The sequence below is a fragment of the Corythoichthys intestinalis genome, chromosome 1, assembly GCF_030265065.1.
Source record: "Corythoichthys intestinalis isolate RoL2023-P3 chromosome 1, ASM3026506v1, whole genome shotgun sequence".
Lineage (NCBI taxonomy): Eukaryota > Metazoa > Chordata > Actinopteri > Syngnathiformes > Syngnathidae > Corythoichthys > Corythoichthys intestinalis.
The window spans coordinates 22,049,535-22,068,329 of NC_080395.1; the positions used below are offsets into that span (position 1 = coordinate 22,049,535).

At 38.9% G+C, this 18,795-nt stretch overlaps 1 protein-coding gene across 2 annotated transcripts in view; it reads left to right on the forward strand.

Annotated features, from left to right (window-relative positions):
* rhpn2 (rhophilin, Rho GTPase binding protein 2) overlaps positions 1–18,795 on the forward strand; it is a 47,194-nt gene that overhangs the window by 18,937 nt on the left and 9,462 nt on the right. Inside the window, exons 4-11 of one of the 2 annotated variants that reach the window (XM_057841481.1) lie at positions 10,278–10,353; positions 10,665–10,742; positions 12,492–12,616; positions 12,702–12,868; positions 13,018–13,362; positions 17,856–17,975; positions 18,049–18,243; positions 18,381–18,427. In XM_057841481.1, the coding sequence (XP_057697464.1) occupies positions 10,278–10,353; positions 10,665–10,742; positions 12,492–12,616; positions 12,702–12,868; positions 13,018–13,362; positions 17,856–17,975; positions 18,049–18,243; positions 18,381–18,427 (1,153 nt within the window). Of the gene's footprint in view, positions 1–10,277; positions 10,354–10,664; positions 10,743–12,491; positions 12,617–12,701; positions 12,869–13,017; positions 13,363–17,855; positions 17,976–18,048; positions 18,244–18,380; positions 18,458–18,795 lie in introns of both variants that reach the window. The other variant, XM_057841471.1, reaches the window with a different exon arrangement.

The following is an 18,795-nucleotide window of genomic DNA, read 5'->3' on the forward strand; positions in this document are numbered from 1 at the left end:
TGATGGTTTGGTAAACTTGTTCTTTATGCTACAGTTATCTGAAAACCTCTTGATAGCTATTTCACGTTAACATACCAGCCACGTTGGCATTTCGTTGTTAATGCATCATGGAACATTATCATACTGTACACTTATTCAGCATGTTGTTCTCTATTATATTTTTATTTTAAATTGCCTTTCAAGATGACATATCTGTTCTATGTGTTGGATTTTATCAAGTAAATTTCCCCCAAAAAGACTTATGTTTTTTTTTCCTCTTCATTGCGCATTTTTGGGCTGGTGCGACTTATACTCAGATGCAACTTAGTCCAAAAAATACGGCAATCATATTGTCGTGCAGCCACCTTTGCATGATACAGTTGTGTTGCAAATGTTGAACTGAGTAGACTGGTCTTTTTTTTTTTTTTTTTTTTTTTAATGTATAAAGTTGAGCCAATCTTTTGAGCGCCGCCGCACCGTGTCCATGGTTGTAATCAAGTTGCAATACACACACACACACACGCTTCATGTGGCTTCTTCTTTGTGGATATCGGCAGCAATTTTTTTCCGCTCGGCGGTCAGGGCATCGAAAAATGGAATCGAAATGTACAAATTCGAACGGTTCCGGGAGCCTTGGAGTGTTAAAACCGGTTCCTATCGATGCTCGATGCCCAACCCTACATACGCGTATAGAAAATATTTGCACCCTTTTTCAGGACACTGTGTATACGCGAACATAGATAATTATTAACGCGCAAGTACAATTTAATGAAAAGCTTCAAGTTACCTGACTCATGTGTGCTTCATGTTTGCACTCACGCTCATAATTACGTTACACAGGCAGTTGAACAGTGCTTTCAACAGTTGTATAATTTATTTATAAACCTTTTTTTTTTTTTTTTAAAGTAACTATGAAAAATATCCAAAGACAAAAACATGCTCCGAGATATTGTTTCTGGCACTGTGTGAGGAATGACAATTAGCGACAGAGTAGGAGACACACACAAGCAAAGGTGAAAGATTTATTGTTCAGGATTTATTGTTCGAAACCAGACCGGCTGGTTTTTGGGTGGCAAAGTCGTAGTGGAACAGTGACCTATTGTGATTCAACCAGTATTTATATTTCTCATACTCTAACTGTAATTATAATTCTCATACGCAACCTGTTAGGCAACATGCAACCCACTTTAACTGATCAGCCAAAGAATTAATTCAGCAGATTCCTAATTATGATGATTAATGGGTTCATCGACTTGAGATAGCAGACTCACCGGAAACACTGGATTATTTCTCTTTCCATTGATTCCAATGGCAAGAAAGCCATTTGATTGTCACCCAGCTGGTAAAAGTATTAACTTAATAATCCGACCGGAGACAATAATGTGGTTTTTCAGATTCTTGAGTTGTGAGGTCGATGTTCCCTCACACACACACACACATATATGTAGAGCTCTGCTCGTCCATTAAAGCTGATTTTAAAGCTTCCAAGTCATTCCAGCGCAGAGGCCTGGCACATAAAAAACGACTAATGAGGGCCTCTTTGTGAGGCCAAGTAATGTTTATAAAGTCATCAGTGGATCTGTGTGACAATGTAGAGGGAATACTTGGAAACCATTAAGTCAAGATGTCACATTTCTATTTAACTCTTTCACTGCTAGTGACGATCTAGAAGTTCAATCGTGTGGCTCTTTTCATCCTTCAGCGGTGAGTTTAAATTAAATGAGTTTATTAATAATAGATCTCCAATCCATTTGAATTGGGAACTGGGTGACAGCTTACCTGAGAAAGCCAAAAACATTTGGGAAGAATGCTCTCTGGTCAGATGAGACAAAAGTAGAGGTTTTTGGGACAAGGCATAAACATAGAGTTGACAGAAAAAAAAACAGGCCTTCAAAGAAAAGAACACGGTCCCCACAGTCAAACATGGCGGAAGTTCCTTGATGCTTTGGGGTTGCTTTGCTACCTCTGGCACTGGATTGCTTGATCGTGTGCATGGCATTATGAAGTCTGGGGACTACCAACAAATTTTGCAGCATAATGTAGATCCTATTGTGAGAAAGCTGGGTCTCCCTCAGAGGTCATGGGTCTTCCAGCAGGACAATGACTCAAAACACATTTCAAAAAGCACTACAATATGGTTTGAGAGAAAGCACTGGAGACTTCTAAAGTGGCCAGCAATGAGTCCAGACCTGACTCCCATAGAATGCCTGTGGAGAGATCTGAAAATGACAGTTTGGAGAAGGCACCCTTCAAATCTCAGGGACCTGGAGCAGTTGGCCAAAGAAGAATGGTCTAAAATTCCAGCAGAGCATTGTAAGAAACTCATTGATGGATACTAGAAGCGGTTGTTTGCAGCTATTTTGTCTAAAGGTTGTCTTACAAAGTACTAGACTGACGGTGCCAATACTTTTGCCCGGCCCATTTTTGGAGTTTTGTGTAAAATGTAAAAAAGTTTTTTGTTTTTTTCATTGCAAGCAAAATAAATGAAGATATTACTACCAAAGCATTTGTAATTGCAATGACTTTCTGGGAGAAATTGAGCATTATCTGACAGAAATGCAGGGGTGCCAATACATTTGGCCAGCAGCAGTGCTGTTAATAACGGTGTTAGAATATAACGGCGTTACTAACGGAGTTATTTTCTTCAGTAGTGAGTAGACATGTGCCGGTTACCGGTTTCACGGTTTACCGTGGTGTGAAAACGTCGCGGTTTCAAAACCACTAAAATTTTCCGTCATACCTTAGTACGGTATTCGCTATTTTTCATGTGCCAAAATGCAGCCGAAGTGGCTTGGTGCGGCAGCGCTCACCCTTCCCCTGTTTGTTGCCGTGAGTGTCAGTGACGCTATACTGCTAAACAGCCGGCAAACCCAAAAACAAACCCTCCAAACACAAGGCGTACTTTCTTCAATTTATTGAGCTCTCAAATCTTGGTGAAATATACAAATGAATACATTTAAAACGTTGTACAATTCGATTTTTCCACGTGTGATTAGGTTCAACAGGATAGCAGTAGCACCATTAAAAAGTTCGCCAAAAACAAAACACACATTTTCAAATTCAATATACAAACTAACTAAAACTTACAAAGACGAATGTTAGCCTAGGCTAAACTGGGAGAGCAGCTTCTTTTATGTCTCACAGCCGCTGAGTGAGAGAAAAGCTTGAATGAAGGGGGGAAAGAAAAAGAATCGCGTCAAAGATCGCTAATTGAGAGAGGAGGTCTCACTCCTCACTTTTTTTTTTTTTTTTTTTTTTTTTTCCAGATGAAACCTTTCCTCAACAATATTTACATTTTAACTAATTTATAAAACTAACTTATACATTTTTAACTAACTTATTAACTTATGAATTCTTTGTTCTTTTTAACACAAAGGCATGGCATCATGTAGACAAGAGTAGACACAGTGGCTGAAAATGGCGAAACTTCACTTGTGCTTTCCCCCCTCAAAAAAAGTCATACAGTATATATTTTTAATTTCATTTAGAAGTGTTTTTACTTTTTTATAGCAATTATTTTGTTCTTACTCTAATATTGAGCAACTTGAGCTGTGGCTGTGGGTATAGTCTAGGTTCTATTTATTTTAATTTTATATAAAATATGTTATTTTTTGTTAATTTATTTATTTTCACATTATATTCATGTTACAATTTGCAAATATGTTTTGAAAAAAATCCTGTTCAATGGGAAATTTTTTTTTTTTTCTTTTTTTTTTTTTTCTTTTTTTAAACCCATACATCTCAAAATCTTGGAGCTATAATTGCAATACCGTGATACCGTGAAACCGCGGTATTTTTGCTCACAGTTATCGTACCGTCAAAATCTCATACCAGCACATGCCTAGTAGTGAGTAATCTAATTAATTACTTTTCTCATCTTGGCAACTCCGTTACCGTTACTGAGGCGGGAAAGGCGTGCGTTACTATGTTGGTTGACTGACACGAGAAAAGTCTGAGAAAGACAGACTCACGGAGACGACAGAGCAGAGCAGGAGTGGGGAGAAGGCAAGGGAGGGTGACGCCGTTGCAAATGCGATGCTACTATGCTAGGTGGCTCCAATAATACCTGACTGTAGCCAATAGCCTACACACTACGCCCACATGATGCTTCGGTAGATATCACATATATACAGAACTAGATGCAAATGACAGACACGGCTGCATTAGCAACATGTATAATAGAGAAATAGATGCGTTAGTAAACAGCCGCCATCTTGAAACAGTAGACTGCTCAGGAAGGCTCTGTTGTAGAGAACCTTTCTAGCGAACCTAAGTAACTTTTTATCTAAAATGCTCCTAAATCGGCAAAATCTTGACTCAAATCTATCTTTATATGATGAAATAGTTTTAAAACTTACACATGTCAAAAGTAGACAGAAGGGAACTAATGCAATAACTAGAGCAATTTTAACAACTTTAACGGGTGATTCAAATTTCATAACATTAAATGACTTCAACACATAGCAAAGGTTACTATCTAGTTATCGCAATACCCACAATAGCCCCTGGTTTAGTTAAGTTTAGGGTAAAGAATTGGGCTAGGGCCAATTGTCCCAAAAAACCCTTTAAACTTCACATTGTGTGACTTTTTTTTTTTCTGAGGAAAAAAAAACTTAATATTATCACCAGTCAGTTTGCCAAGTAACTAATTACTCTTACATTCAGGTAACTGAGTTACTAACGCAATTAGTTTTTGGGAGAAGTAATTTGTAACTGTAATTAATTACTTTTTAAAGGTAAGATTAACAACACTGGCCAGCAGTGTAGCTGTCAATGGCATGCAATGATCTTCTGTATGGTAAGCCACAGTCATTTATGATTTGTTGTTATGGCAGAATAGTGTGCATGTCCATGGAATAGTTTAGCTGAGAACATCTAAGCCCAAAAACAAATACTGGTAGTTGTATTATATATAGTATACATAAATCGTTTGGTCCTGGTCTATTGAAACAATTCAATGAAAGCTGCATGAATGTATCCATGGTTTGCGTTCAGATGGTTTCAAGTACTCCATAAGAGGAGACACGTGATCAGGAACTGAAGGCCCTCAGGGGAGAAACGAGTGGAAAAACCAATATTACTCTATTAAGGAAAAATACATCAAAGGCTCCTTGACCCTAGCTCTCACTCCTTGATGCTCTTTTCTTCCTCTTCATTAGTATTTAAATGAAGTGCTTCAGACATTTTACAAGCATTTTAACTAAAAAACAAGTGATTATTTTATTGCTAAAATAACATATTGAACATACACTAATGAGTGACATGCAAAATATCCATTTTAAAATAGCCCTTGAGCACAAAAGTTAGACCACATATTTTAGTGTAGCTTGCATATCTGTCTTCTTTCATCTCAACCACAGACACACCAAAATTGTGTTAGACCAGCAATCTATCTTGTGGGAAGCAACTTTCCTGCACTAGTTTGTCACTCACACATGCTGATTGTCGACAAGAAAATACACTCGCTTTACCTGAACATCAAGCTTGGCGCAGGACAAGCCGCCAAATTCTAAAACACTTGCAGCAAGCTTTGCGCTGACATGAAAATCCAGATGCGCAGTGTTTTACCCTTAGGCACAACTACCTGCCTTTAAAAATAGAGCACCAAGTATTCCCTAGAGACCAAATGTTTTAAGAGTGTAAGCATTGAGTCTTCAAAATGCCTTACTCGCCTATTATGTGCCTTCAGTGTTGGCGTCATCGTACTGATCTATAATAGACTGCTTTCTCTGTGAGGGTAACATGAAGAGTGCATGGAAATGCTGAAATACAAGATCAGTACTCTGTGGGAAACAAAACAAAAAATCCTTTTAGCATTTTCCCAGACAATCTGCATGAATAGTCCCCGCTGTACCTGGGCTTGTATCCCGTTCTGACCGGATTCAGCTGGTTTGACTGTGAACTCACCTGTGTGTACAAATCACATGTGCTCACAGGAAACTAAACTTGGCTTGTTACTGTGAACCAGTGAACCAATACAACTATATCAACTCAACTGTAAAATAAATAAATAAATAAATACTTCCAACAGTTTTTTCCTGGGGCTGAGCAGTTTTCACATTGTCCGAAAACAAGTTCCTTCAGAGAGTGCTTCATGTCTCGAAAACTTCATTCCTTTTTTTTTTTTTTTTTTTTTTTGGTCCTTCCACGTGTGTTATAGGCTACTTGAAAAGTTGTTCCAAGTAGATGCAGTCCTTTGGGTGAAAGCCCCTAGCCAAACCAAAAAGTGGTGAGCTAATCCTCCTAATAAGGCAAAACTGAGATTCATAAGAGTCAGCAGGAATGGTAAAATGTGATCCTACCCAGCTTGTTTGTCAAGCAGCAGCAGTAGCGGCTCTTTAGGTTTATGTCATCCACCTTGATATTAAGCTGAGCCTGTGTTCCATCTGTCAGCAGCTTCCTCTACCCACACAGCATATCTATAAAATCACTGATCATTGCGGTGTTTTGTGAGCACCTGTTTTATGTTAGCAGAGTCCAAATGAAGGAAAAACACCCCGTGAACTTTCATTAACACACATGTGGTGACTTGGTGTAACACTAAAAAGCCTCTCTTGACTTTTTAAATCCAAAGACCTGCTGTGTTGGTGTGGCGACACCATCTGCCTAATCTGTATGTTTGTCTGCTCTCAAGATCGAATGAAAACAAACTTTCACACATTCTTGAAATAAACATGTTTACAGTCAGTTCTCTGGCTAGTTTACTAACAACTGTTGCCTCATTTAATAAAAAGATGGATTTTTATTTGTAGAGTGTGTATTAAATATATTCACGATATTTGCATTTAAATTATGTGTATTCTCTACTCCTTAGTCCTTATATTAGCATTTGCAATAGCTAATCAGTGTTGCCAGATTGGGCATATCCTGCATCGGGAGAGAAATGCATTGGGCAGGTTAATAACATTTGGGCTACTTTTGCAATTTCGACAGTTTCGGGGGGAAAAAAAGGAATAGACATGTGCTGATTACCGGTTTCAACGTCAAGTTTTCAAAACCGCAGAAATTTTCCGTTATACCATCCCTAAGGTATTAGCCATTTTTTGTCCCAAAAATGCATGGAGGAATGCCTTGCTTGAAGCTGCAAGGTTCAACCCTCTCACAACGGTTGTTTATACATGTTAGTGAGTCAGCTGTGATACACGACGGTTGGAGGAGGTGAAACTCCTGAACTTTTTTCCCCCATCGAAGAAAACAAAATTGCAGAGGGTGGCTGCCAAGGAGGCAATTCGTCCAATATAATTTCGTATTTAGACAAAATTAAGGGTTAGTAAACACTGTTATGAACGTTTCCCACCAGCTACGAGAGTTAACTCCAGCGTGTTTAGTGTGTCTAGCGGTGGTACAACGTGTTTTTTTTGTCTCTGGCAATTGTCTGTGTTGAGAAAGAGAGTCTGTGTATAAACTAAACATGACACGAGTCATACACACGTGCTTTTTATGGAAAATAATTCAATTATTTTTGTTTTGATAATAATAATGTTGAGCTGTGGGTGTGGGTTTAGGCTCATCCAAAAGACGGCATTTATTTTAACTTTATTTAGACTATTTTGTTTTTTTTAACGTAACATTAAGAGTGTAACGGTACATGTATTTGTATTGAACCGTTTCGGTACGGGGTGCTCGGTTCGGAAAAGAGGCGTACTGAACAAGTTTCTGTCGTAATGTAACCCTTACTTTTCGAGGCTGTGAGTCGATCGGGTTACAGTTTCTTTGTGTAGATTATATTTACTCCGTCTTCTCTAAATAATGAGGACCAACATGGTAGGACAGTACATCGTGCCCGCCGCAAGAACGCAGCAAAACGCAGACCGTAAAGTCAATCAGCCAATGCACACCAGTCGCAGTGCGGCCGCGTGTTAGACGCGCGTCCCAGAAGCGGCTCAACGTGACGCACGCGAAAAGAACGGCAGAGTTTATTATTTGACGCGACACGCGGCCCTCATGCGTCAATACTACTAGCTAGGATCGGGCAGACCGGAAGTCACTCGTGTAAAAATACGGTGGATCCGGTCGATTTTCAAACTAATATGCAATCGTAACGCACTTTTTGAGTCTATCAGATCTCTTGAGTGGCAGATCGGGGCACAGTTGACTTGTCTTTGTTGATTTACTGCTGTCTTCTCTGCTATAATAATAACCAACACGGCCCCGTGTTCAATACAAAACCCTCCTACCACGACAAAACAAGTAGGAACTAATATTTACATAGGAACTAAAGTTATACAACATAAAATATACAATATAAATGAATACTACATCACATTTGTAAAATATAAACACATAATAACAAAAAATGAAATGAGCCAAAACACCTGTAATTACACCTGTAATTAAATAATAAGAATAATACACAGATCCTGCTTACACAAATAAATATATTAATTTCTGTGTGGCGCTTTAACTTGAGAAAATCCACCAATAAAGCTTTTGAAAACCGTTCATGAGAAAAAAAAAAAAAGATTCATTGAGGCATTTCCTTTGTAAAATACATGTTAAAATCTTTGTCATTGGGATTGCTTTTCTCTTTAGCACAGGACTTCTTTTTTCTTCTTTCTTTCAGATAGAAAGCTGACCAATACGCGGGGTCTGAAATGCAAATTGTTGTTGGATTATTATCTTTAAATACCTGCTACTTTTTGAGCAGAATTCTAGCTTTGTATAGGCTAATGTTCCTATTGTTGAAAGCACAAAAGTGTGTAATAAACAACTAGCACATTTATATTTTGCATTTTGTTTTCTTACTGTACCGAAAATGAACTGAACTTTGACCTCAAAACCGAGGTACGTACCGAACCGAGATTTTTGTGTACTGTTACACCCCTACTTAACATCATACCTATTTTCCAATTTGCTAATATGTTTTGAAAAATAAAAATCCTGTTTAATGGAATATATATATATTTTTTCTAACATATCTCAAAGTAACACATTTTAGAGCCTTTAAGTGCAATACCCTGATACACAGACAAAATAACTGGTGTATTTACTTGATGAAATCATTGTAACCATTTCACTTACTTTTATTAAGTAAATTTTACTGCTTGCAGTTCTCAAGCAGTAAAATTTACTTAATAAAAGTATGTACAAATTATTAATATGATTTTATCAAGTAAACCCACAAGTTATTTTTTTCAGTGTGCCGTGAAACCGCAACATTTTGGCTTAAGGTTATTATACCATCACATGCTTAAAAAGGAACCATTTTGATCTATTTTAACAGTTAACTTCAGGGTGTGGACATAAGAGTTTAAGTTAGGTTGTTTGCTTTTAATAGCATCTTGGCTCTAATCATAAAGTATTGAGACTTTTAGTGCCTCACGAATGATTTTTATTGACAAACGTGTTTTTGATTTTTAATAATGAATATACAGTTAATTTTTGTTGGGTTTCTTAAAACGAAAATAACACTTTTGACCTTTTCGTGGAAGAACTACATCTCTTATGAGGCAATGTAGGGCTGCAACTAACGATTATATTCATAATCGATTAATCGGATAAATGTCACTTTTTTCAATTACCTTCACAATTTGCTTTGAAGTTGTTTTAGGCGTGTTGTAAGTTATAATGAAGACAAATGGATGACTATTTCCCTCAAAAATAATACAATTTCCTGACTTAACTGTATCGATTATCAAATTCGTTGGCAACTAATTTATTAATCGGTTTAATCAATTAGTTGTTGCAGCTTTATAAGAAGCTAGTATAGACAGTAAGATGTCGGAAAATTGGCAAAAATGTGAATTGTTGCTTTTCAAAGTAAAAGCAGATTTTTGTTCATGTCCTACTTTGACTCAACAAAAACAATGAAGAAATTGGATATCAGTGCTTAGACAAGGTTAAGGTGAAGAAGGTCCTGAACGATTTACTGGTTATCAAAATAGTTGTCAATTGATTTGCTAATCGATTAGTTGTCGATTAATCAATTAATTGTTCCACCTCTACAGCAATGATTCCACCACAATATGCTGTTGCCCCCGCTGTTGACTTATTTTTTTTCTGGTTATGTTACGAAAATACACATAGTCGTATAAGGAAAACTCTTATCTTGAACGGGAGGTTGTAATTTGGGCTGTTGTCTACTCCAAGCTTCAATTAGGGATGCTGTTTGCTCATGTGATACCAGTAGTGGTGTTTCCCATGATGTACTGTATATTTGGCAGGTCACCAAAAGTTGTGGCTGAAACTAATTGATTTTGACACTATATGTATTCAATGTATGAGATTGTTCCATTCTGTTCTTTGTGTGCATTTCCTGATCAATAACAGCTCATTTATTTGTTTGTTTTTCATTCCAGAGAAACTGCCAACATCCCTCTTATTGCGCTGGGTCTGAAGGAGACCAAGGAAGTTGACTTTTCTACTCCTTTTAAGGTAAAATACATGAATATAGCAGTTCCTCTGGTTAGGGTAATGACCTAAATGTTTAATATGCTAATGTAGCATTCCTATCTCAGCATAGTTTTCCCCAATTCAATGTTTTTGGAAGCAGCACATCTAGTCCTCCACAGTGTTACCGGTTTTATTCAGTGAGGAACAAACAATTCTGTAACTGTCAATAACACACCCTTGTTTTGTTTTGTTGGGTTAACGGTTACTCGTGGGAATTCTTGTTACACAATGTACCAAATCAGGAATAAGCGATCACATTTTGAATTACAAGTATTTTGTGATGTTTCCAACAGGATTATATAATTTCGCATTACAATGAAGACGGAGCCAGCTACGAGGATGAGCTTGCCGACCTGATGGACTTGCGTCAGGTAAACATTTACTGACTGATTTGAATCCATTTTTAGCTGTTGTACAAGTGTATCCAAACGTTTGGATTAAAATGATAAGAACAAAAATATTTGTTCTAATTGTCTGATCAATTGTTGTTGACAGAGCTCGATTACAGTGCACAATTCTGTCAGATAATGCTAAATTTCTCCCAGCAAATGATTGCAGTTACAAATGCTTTGGTAGTAATATCTTCATTTATTTTGCTTGCAATGTAAAAACACAAATAGAATGGGGGGGGGGGAGAATCATCATTTTACACAAAACTCCAAAAATGGGCAGAACAAAAGTATTGGCACCCTCGGCCTAATACTCGGTAGCACAACCTTTAGACAAAAGAACTGCGAACAACCGCTTTGGTTTTAGACCATTCTTCTTTGGCCAACTGCTCCAGGTCTCTGAGATTTGAAGGGTGCCTTCTCCAAACTGCCATTTTCAGATCTCTCCACAGGTGTTCTATGGGATTCAGGTCTGGACTCATTGCTGGCCACTTTAGAAGTCTCCAGTGCTTTCTCTCAAACCATTTTCTAGTGCATTTTGAAGTGTGTTTTGGGTCATTGTCCATCTGGAAGACCCATGACCTCTGAGGGAGACCCAACTTTTTCATACTGGGCCCTACATTATGCTGCAAAGTTTGTTAATAGTCTTCAGACTTCATATTGCCATGCACACGGTCAAGCAGTCCAGTGCCAGAGGCAGCAAACCAACCCCAAAACATCAGAGAACCTCCGCCATGTTTGACTGTGGGTACCGTGTTCGTTTCTTTGAAGGCCTCGTTTTTTTCCTGTATTCCCTATGTTGATGCCTTTTCCCAAAAAGCTCTACTTTTGTCTCATCTGACCAGAGAACATTCTTCCAAAACGCTTTTGGCTTTCTCAGGTAAGTTTTGTAAACTCCAGCCTGGCTTTTTTATGTCTCTGGGTCAGAAATGGGGTCTTCCTGGGTATCCTAGCAGAGAGTCCCTTTTCATTCAGACGCCGACGGATAGTACAGGTTGACACGGTTGTACCCTCAGACTGCAGGACCGCTTGAACTTGTTTGGATGTTAGTCGAGGTTCTTTATCCACCATCCGCATTATCTTTCATTGAAATCTCTCGTCAATTTTTATTTTCCGTCCACATCTAGGGAGGTTAGCCACAGTGCCATGGGATTTACAATTATTGATGAGACGGCACACGGTAAACACAGGCACATTCAGGTCTTTGGATTTGGATTTGTAGCCTTGATATTGCCCACGCTTCCTCAGAGTTTTGCTTCTCAAGTCCTCAGACAGTTCTTTGGTCTTCTTTCTTTTCTCCGTGCTCAATGTGGTACACATAAGGACACAGGACAGAGGTTGAGTCAACTTTAATCCATTTTGACTGGCTGCAAGTGTGTTTTAGTTATTGCCGCCACCTGTTATGTGCTTCAGTGTAAGTAACAAGTGCTTTTAATTACACAAATTAGAGAAGCATCACATGATTTTTCAAAGGGTGCCAAAGCTTTTGTCCGAAACATTTTTGGAGTTTTGTGTAAAATGATAATGATTTAATATTTTTTTTCCCCATTCCCTTTTGTGTTTTTTCATTGCAAGCAAAATAGATAAAAATATTACGACCAACGCATTTGTAATCGAAATCATTTTCTGGGAGAAATTGAGCATTATCTGACAGACTTGCAGGGGTGCCAATACCTTTGGTCAGCACTGTATAAGATCGATAACCCATTTTATTCTATTTTTGGCTTCCAGTCTTGCAGGACACCAAGTCGTAGCGAGGCTGGCGTGGAACTTCTTGCAAAGTACTTCAACCATCTTCCGCTTGTAGAGAGTCGATTCTTCTCACCCACGCATCACAGCGGCATCTTCTTCACTTGGTACAATCTAACACGATCTTTAAGTTATTTATGTAAGTTGCTAAATTTTAACGATTGACAGCGGCCTTTCGATCTATACCATTAGGTACGACTCCTTCACGGGCGTGCCGGTTTGCCAGCAAAACCTATCGCTAGAGAAGGCCAGTATGCTCTTCAACATGGCCGCCCTCTACTCACAGATCGGCACCCGCAGTGACCGGCAGACATCGGTCGGCCTGAGGGATGCCATTTCAGCATTCCAGAAGGCAGCGGGTATGAAAAATATGTCAGCAGATGACTCTGAGACTCTGGGCCCAAATTAACGTGCCTACAGCATTATTATTATAAGATAACAACAAAGAATCTCAGTTGGATTTTGCTTCAAAGATGAAACATTTGTGTTGTCCTTTTTCCCGATGCAGGCATTCTGAACCACCTGAAAGAGACTTTCACGCACACGCCTAGCTATGACATGAGTCCTGCCATGCTGGCCATGCTGATTCGCATGATGCTGGCGCAGGCACAGGAGTGTCTCTTCGAACAGCTCGCCCTGCCCGGCGTCCGCAATGAGTTTCTGACCCTGCTCAGGATGGCGCAGGAGGCGGCCAAGGTGTCAGAAATCTACGACCACGTCCACCAATCCATGATCCAGACGCCGGTGAAAGACAATGTGCCTTTTTTCTGGTCCACCATGTCCCAAGTGAAGACCAACCACTATCGCTCCATGGCGCACTACTTTTTGGCCTCCGCTTTGTTGGACCACCACAGTAAGTCCAGTTTTTGTTAACACTTTCCCAAGTCGACTGTAGACACCTTCTTTTCTGTGAGATTTTTCTCATGGATGGGAGACATTTTTCTAAACATACAAGTTTGTTAGTGTGGTTGTAGAAAAGGAACTGGTTTTGTTTACCTCTTTGATCCAAATTATGTCTGCTATGTGCAGTATTTGGATCGTTTGTAATTGTTAGTCTCCCATGGCACATGGATCTCATCAGTGCAATTGAAAGTATTTTCACACAGATTCACACTTTATATTAAATAAAATTGCACCCATTATTTAGAGAAAAAAAAGACCCACATTAATAGAAAGAAATAACATATAAAGATAGGTTCAACACTATTACATAAAAGTGTAACAAAAATGTTTTTTTTTAATTTTTAAATGAAGTAAAACCGTTTACTCTTATGAGAAGTTTTTGGCAGCTGCACCAATAACAAGATTTACAGTGCCTTGCAAAAGTATTCGGCCCCCTTGAACCTTGCAACCTTTCGCCACATTTCAGGCTTCAAACATTAAGATATAAAATTTTAATTTTTTGTCAAGAATCAACAACAAGTGGGACACAATCGTGAAGTGGAACAAAATGTATTGGATAATTTAAACTTTTTTAACAAATAAAAAACTGAAAAGTGGGGCGTGCAATATTATTCGGCCCCCTTGCGTTAATACTTTGTAGCGCCACCTTTTGCTCCAATTACAGCTGCAAGTTGCTTGGGGTATGTTTCTATCAGTTTTGCACATCGAGATACTGACATTCTTGCCCATTCTTCCTTGCAAAACAGCTCGAGCTCAGTGAGGTTGGGTGGAGAGTGTTTGTGAACCGCAGTCTTCAGCTCTTTCCACAGATTCTCGATTGGATTCAGGTCTGGACTTTGACTTGGCCATTCTAACACCTGGATACGTTTATTTTTGAACCATTCCATTGTAGATTTGGCTTTATGTTTTGGATCATTGTCCTGTTGGAAGATAAATCTCCGTCCCAGTCTCAGGTCTTGTGCAGATACTAACAGGTTTTCTTCCAGAATGTTCCTGTATTTGGCTGCATCCATCTTCCCGTCAATTTTAACCATCTTCCCTGTCCCTGCTGAAGAAAAGCAGGCCCAAACCATGATGCTGCCACCACCATGTTTGACAGTGGGGATGGTGTGTTCAGGGTGATGAGCTGTGTTGCTTTTACGCCAAACACATCGTTTTGCATTGTGGCCAAAAAGTTCAATTTTGGTTTCATCTGACCAGAGCACCTTCTTCCACATGTTTGGTGTGTCTCCCAGGTGGCTTGTGGCAAACTTTAAACGAGACTTTTTATGGATATGTTTGAGAAATGGCTTTCTTCTTGCCACTCTTCCATAAAGGCCAGATTTGTGCAGTGTACGACTGATTGTTGTCCTATGGACAGACTCTCCCACCTCAGCTGTAGATCTCTGCAGTTCATCCAGAGTGATCATGGGCCTCTTGGCTGCATCTCTGATCAGTTTTCTCCTTGTTTGAGAAGAAAGTTTGGAAGGACGGCCAGGTCTTGGTAGATTTGCAGTGGTCTGATGCTCCTTCCATTTCAATATGATGGCTTGCACAGTGCTCCTTGAGATGTTTAAAGCTTGGGAAATCTTTTTGTATCCAAATCCGGCTTTAAACTTCTCCACAACAGTATCTCGGACCTGCCTGGTGTGTTCCTTGGTTTTCATAATGCTCTCTGCACTTTAAACAGAACCCTGAGACTATCACAGAGCAGGTGCATTTATACGGAGACTTGATTACACACATTTGGATTCTATTTATCATCATCGGTCATTTAGGACAACATTGGATCATTCAGAGATCCTCACTGAACTTCTGGAGTGAGTTTGCTGCACTGAAAGTAAAGGGGCCGAATAATATTGCACGCCCCACTTTTCAGTTTTTTATTTGTTAAAAAAGTTTAAATTATCCAATAAATGTTGTTCCACTTCACGATTGTTTCCCACTTGTTGTTGATTCTTGACAAAAAAATTCAATTTCATATCTTCATGTTTGAAGCCTGAAATGTGGCGAAAGGTTGCAAGATTCAAGGGGGCCGAATACTTTTGCAAGGCACTGCAACATATAACAGTAAACAAATATACAAAAATAACAGTAAATAAAAAACTCCAGTCCCCATTCTGTATCAGCAGCTTTAAACTACATTCAATTAATTTAATGTTGTGTATCAACTGTTACAGTTGTTAAAATTTCTCCCGTTATTCCATAATTTCCCTTCTATTTATGTCAAAGTTTTAAAACTATTTCATAATTTAAAGATAGATTCAAGACAAGATTCTGCCGATTTGGGGAGTACTTTAGATAAAAAGTTAATTAGGTTCACTACAACAGAGCCTTCTAGAGAGGTCTACTGCTTTAAGATGGCGGCTGTTTACTTACGCCGGAAAGTCTGTCATTTCGCATCTCTGTTCAATAATAAATGTTCTAACTCTGACGTCGTCTGTCATTTTGCATCTAGTTCTACATATATATGATATCTACTGTAGCCGTATGTTTGTAGCAACTAGCAACTGGGTGTTGTTTGTAGCGGCTGTCAGCCGCAGTTAGGTATGATTGTTTTTTTTTATCTAGCGGAATGAGTTGAACATGATATTTACTCTTGGTCCATTCCTCATTGCGCTCCAAAGACTGCGCTGACTGTGTTTTACCTTTGCTTTACCTGGTATAATTCAATAATCAGAATTTGGATATTTGTGAATGGTTCTCGAATCTTCTACGGCTGAATCGCGAATAATCTAAGAATTGGAAATTTTGCACGCCTCTAATGATAATGTTACATGATGCATGAACAACGAAATGCGAAAATGGCCATTATGTTAATGTAACATAGCTATTAGGAGTTATTCAGATAACTATAGCATAAAGAACATGCTAAAAGTTTACCAAACCATCAGTGTCACTCCAAAACACCAAAATAACATGTGAAATGATATAATAATGTGTTAATAATTTCACACATCAGTCGCTCCAGAGAATAAGTCGCACCCCCAGCCAAACTATGGAAAAAAAAAAAAAACAACTGTGACTTATAGTCCGAAAAATACGGTAAGCTCTGCCTTTACTCCGTGGATTTTCGATTTTTGCAGGGGGGTTGCAGTGTTGTTTTTGGCAGCCCTTTTCATTTTTGTTTGTCTTTTGGATGAAAATCCTTAATAGTCTTAGTCTTATTTTAGTCATTTCAAAATGTGTTCGTCTTAGTCTACGAAATCTAATACAAATTTAATTTGCTGGTAGTTTTAGTGGACAGTTACTCACATGTTTTCGTTTCTAAAATTTAAAAGTTTTAGTCCGAAAATAAAGCTTTCCAATAATTTTGAAGGAACTTAGACAATAAAAAAAGTTGTCTACTAAGCGTTTAAGAAGGTGCTCACTGCGCTAAAGTTGATGCTAATGCTAACACGAAGGCTATCCTAACGCGAAAAGTTACATTTAGTGTGCGATAATCACTCTGCAAAGGCCTTCAAAGGCTAAAGCAACATTGCATACTCTCTTGCCAAGATAAGAAAACAAATCTCACCATGTGTTTCCAAACAAGCAAGATGGAGCTAGGCCTAGCTTGAAACAAATCTTAAACTCCAGTGAGGCGCAGCACATCTAACAAGAGTGACATGACCTAAACACTGCTACGATGCAAGCTGACGCACTAAACGTACAATATGAAAATGTCACGCATTGTGAACATATGACAGAAACATATGACAGAAACTATGTCGCATTGTCGTCTTGTCAGACGAAAACTGGCATTCGTCTCTTTATGCTGTAGTCTCCCACGCACCTTTTTAGCTTTGTCACGTCACCGTCATGACAACATTGTTTGTCGACGAAGTGTTTTTGTTATCGTCTTTTTTGACAAAAACAACACAGTGTAAAAGGAGAAAATGAAATTGTTAAATATAATTATTATTTTCATTTATTACAATAGTGAAAGCTGATGTACCTGATAAAGTGTTCATGTTGACCATATCAAAGAATTTGTTATGGTGACATGAAGGAATGCATGCTGTTAGTCACGATGTGAATAGCTGCTACTGGATGGAATCACTGCAGGACACAATGCTGTTACATAAGAGCTATTTGGGACACTCACGCACGCGCACACACCATATAGTTAAAAAGAGTCTTGTTTACAAGAATGGCAGAGAACTGAATCCCAATAAGAGTTAAGGAAACCTGTTTTTTGTGTTGTATGTGATTATGATGACATATTTTAGTCCGTGCTGATGAGGAGTACTTATGAATGGACGTGGAAGGCTAGTAACTAGTAGGGCGGGGGGCTGCTCATTATGGGATTCCTGACTGAATGGAGCCATTAACTGCACAACTTTGGAGTCCCAGGAGGGCAAAATAAAGTGAATGTGATACTCAATAGTCAGGAATGTTTCGTAACGCATAACGACGGTGCAATAGAGAAAGAAACTACAAGAACAACATTATTCAAGGAGTATGTGTTCTGTCTGTGTCCAGTGAGTCCAAGCGATGACGAGGACAAGCAAGAAAAGACCTTGTCTCAAGTGTACGATCACCTACCTGATGGATGTTCACCTCTGGACATTTTGAAAAAAAAGGATCAGCGAGAGCGAGTCGGTAGGTTTACCATCACGTGACCCTCTCCTTTTATATTGTAATTGCATGATTTGCATTTCCTGGCCCTTCACAGGAAGAGCCCATATTCGTCGCGCCATCACGGGCCACGAGGAGGCACTGAGGATCTACTCATTGTGCCATCACCTCAACAAGCTGGAGATGCTGCAAGACATTCTAAAAGCCAGCCACCAGCGCTCGCTGCACAAGGCCAGTGACAACCAGACAGACGAGGAATTCGCAGACTACCTGGAGGCACCCGACATTATCTGTGAGCAAACATTGATGACACTTGTGCTGACCTGGCAGTTTTGAGAGGAATGGACACTGGCATATGTTGACAGTATTATTGATTACATCGATTTAAAATTTGACAGTGGTTGTTTATTTATGTTTTTTTAAATACAGCAAAAACTGAGCATCAAGCAGAGATGGAGTTTCCCGCTGTCTTAAAGGTGAAAGTCATGGACTTTTTCCGGAGGCTGGTATGTGGGTTACTAATCTTCTAATCACAATGTTATTTATATGTTAAAATATGGGTGTAATGATATGGGTTATTTTCATTTTATCGTCTTCATCCTCGCAAAACACTAACACTAATGGTGGGAAATGGTTCTTGGTATATATGTTGTATACTACTATGAAGTGGAATAGAAAGTATCAAATCTTTCTCCTCCTCATAGCAGTAGTATACATTTATTCAATTCTGGTGGTGGCTCATCTTCCCCACATGATGCTTTACCTCACTCAAAGGCCTCATTTCAATGCTATCCAGTCAAAATGAATTGGATGGCTATCGTTCAGTTTGGGTTGGGGTAGCGTG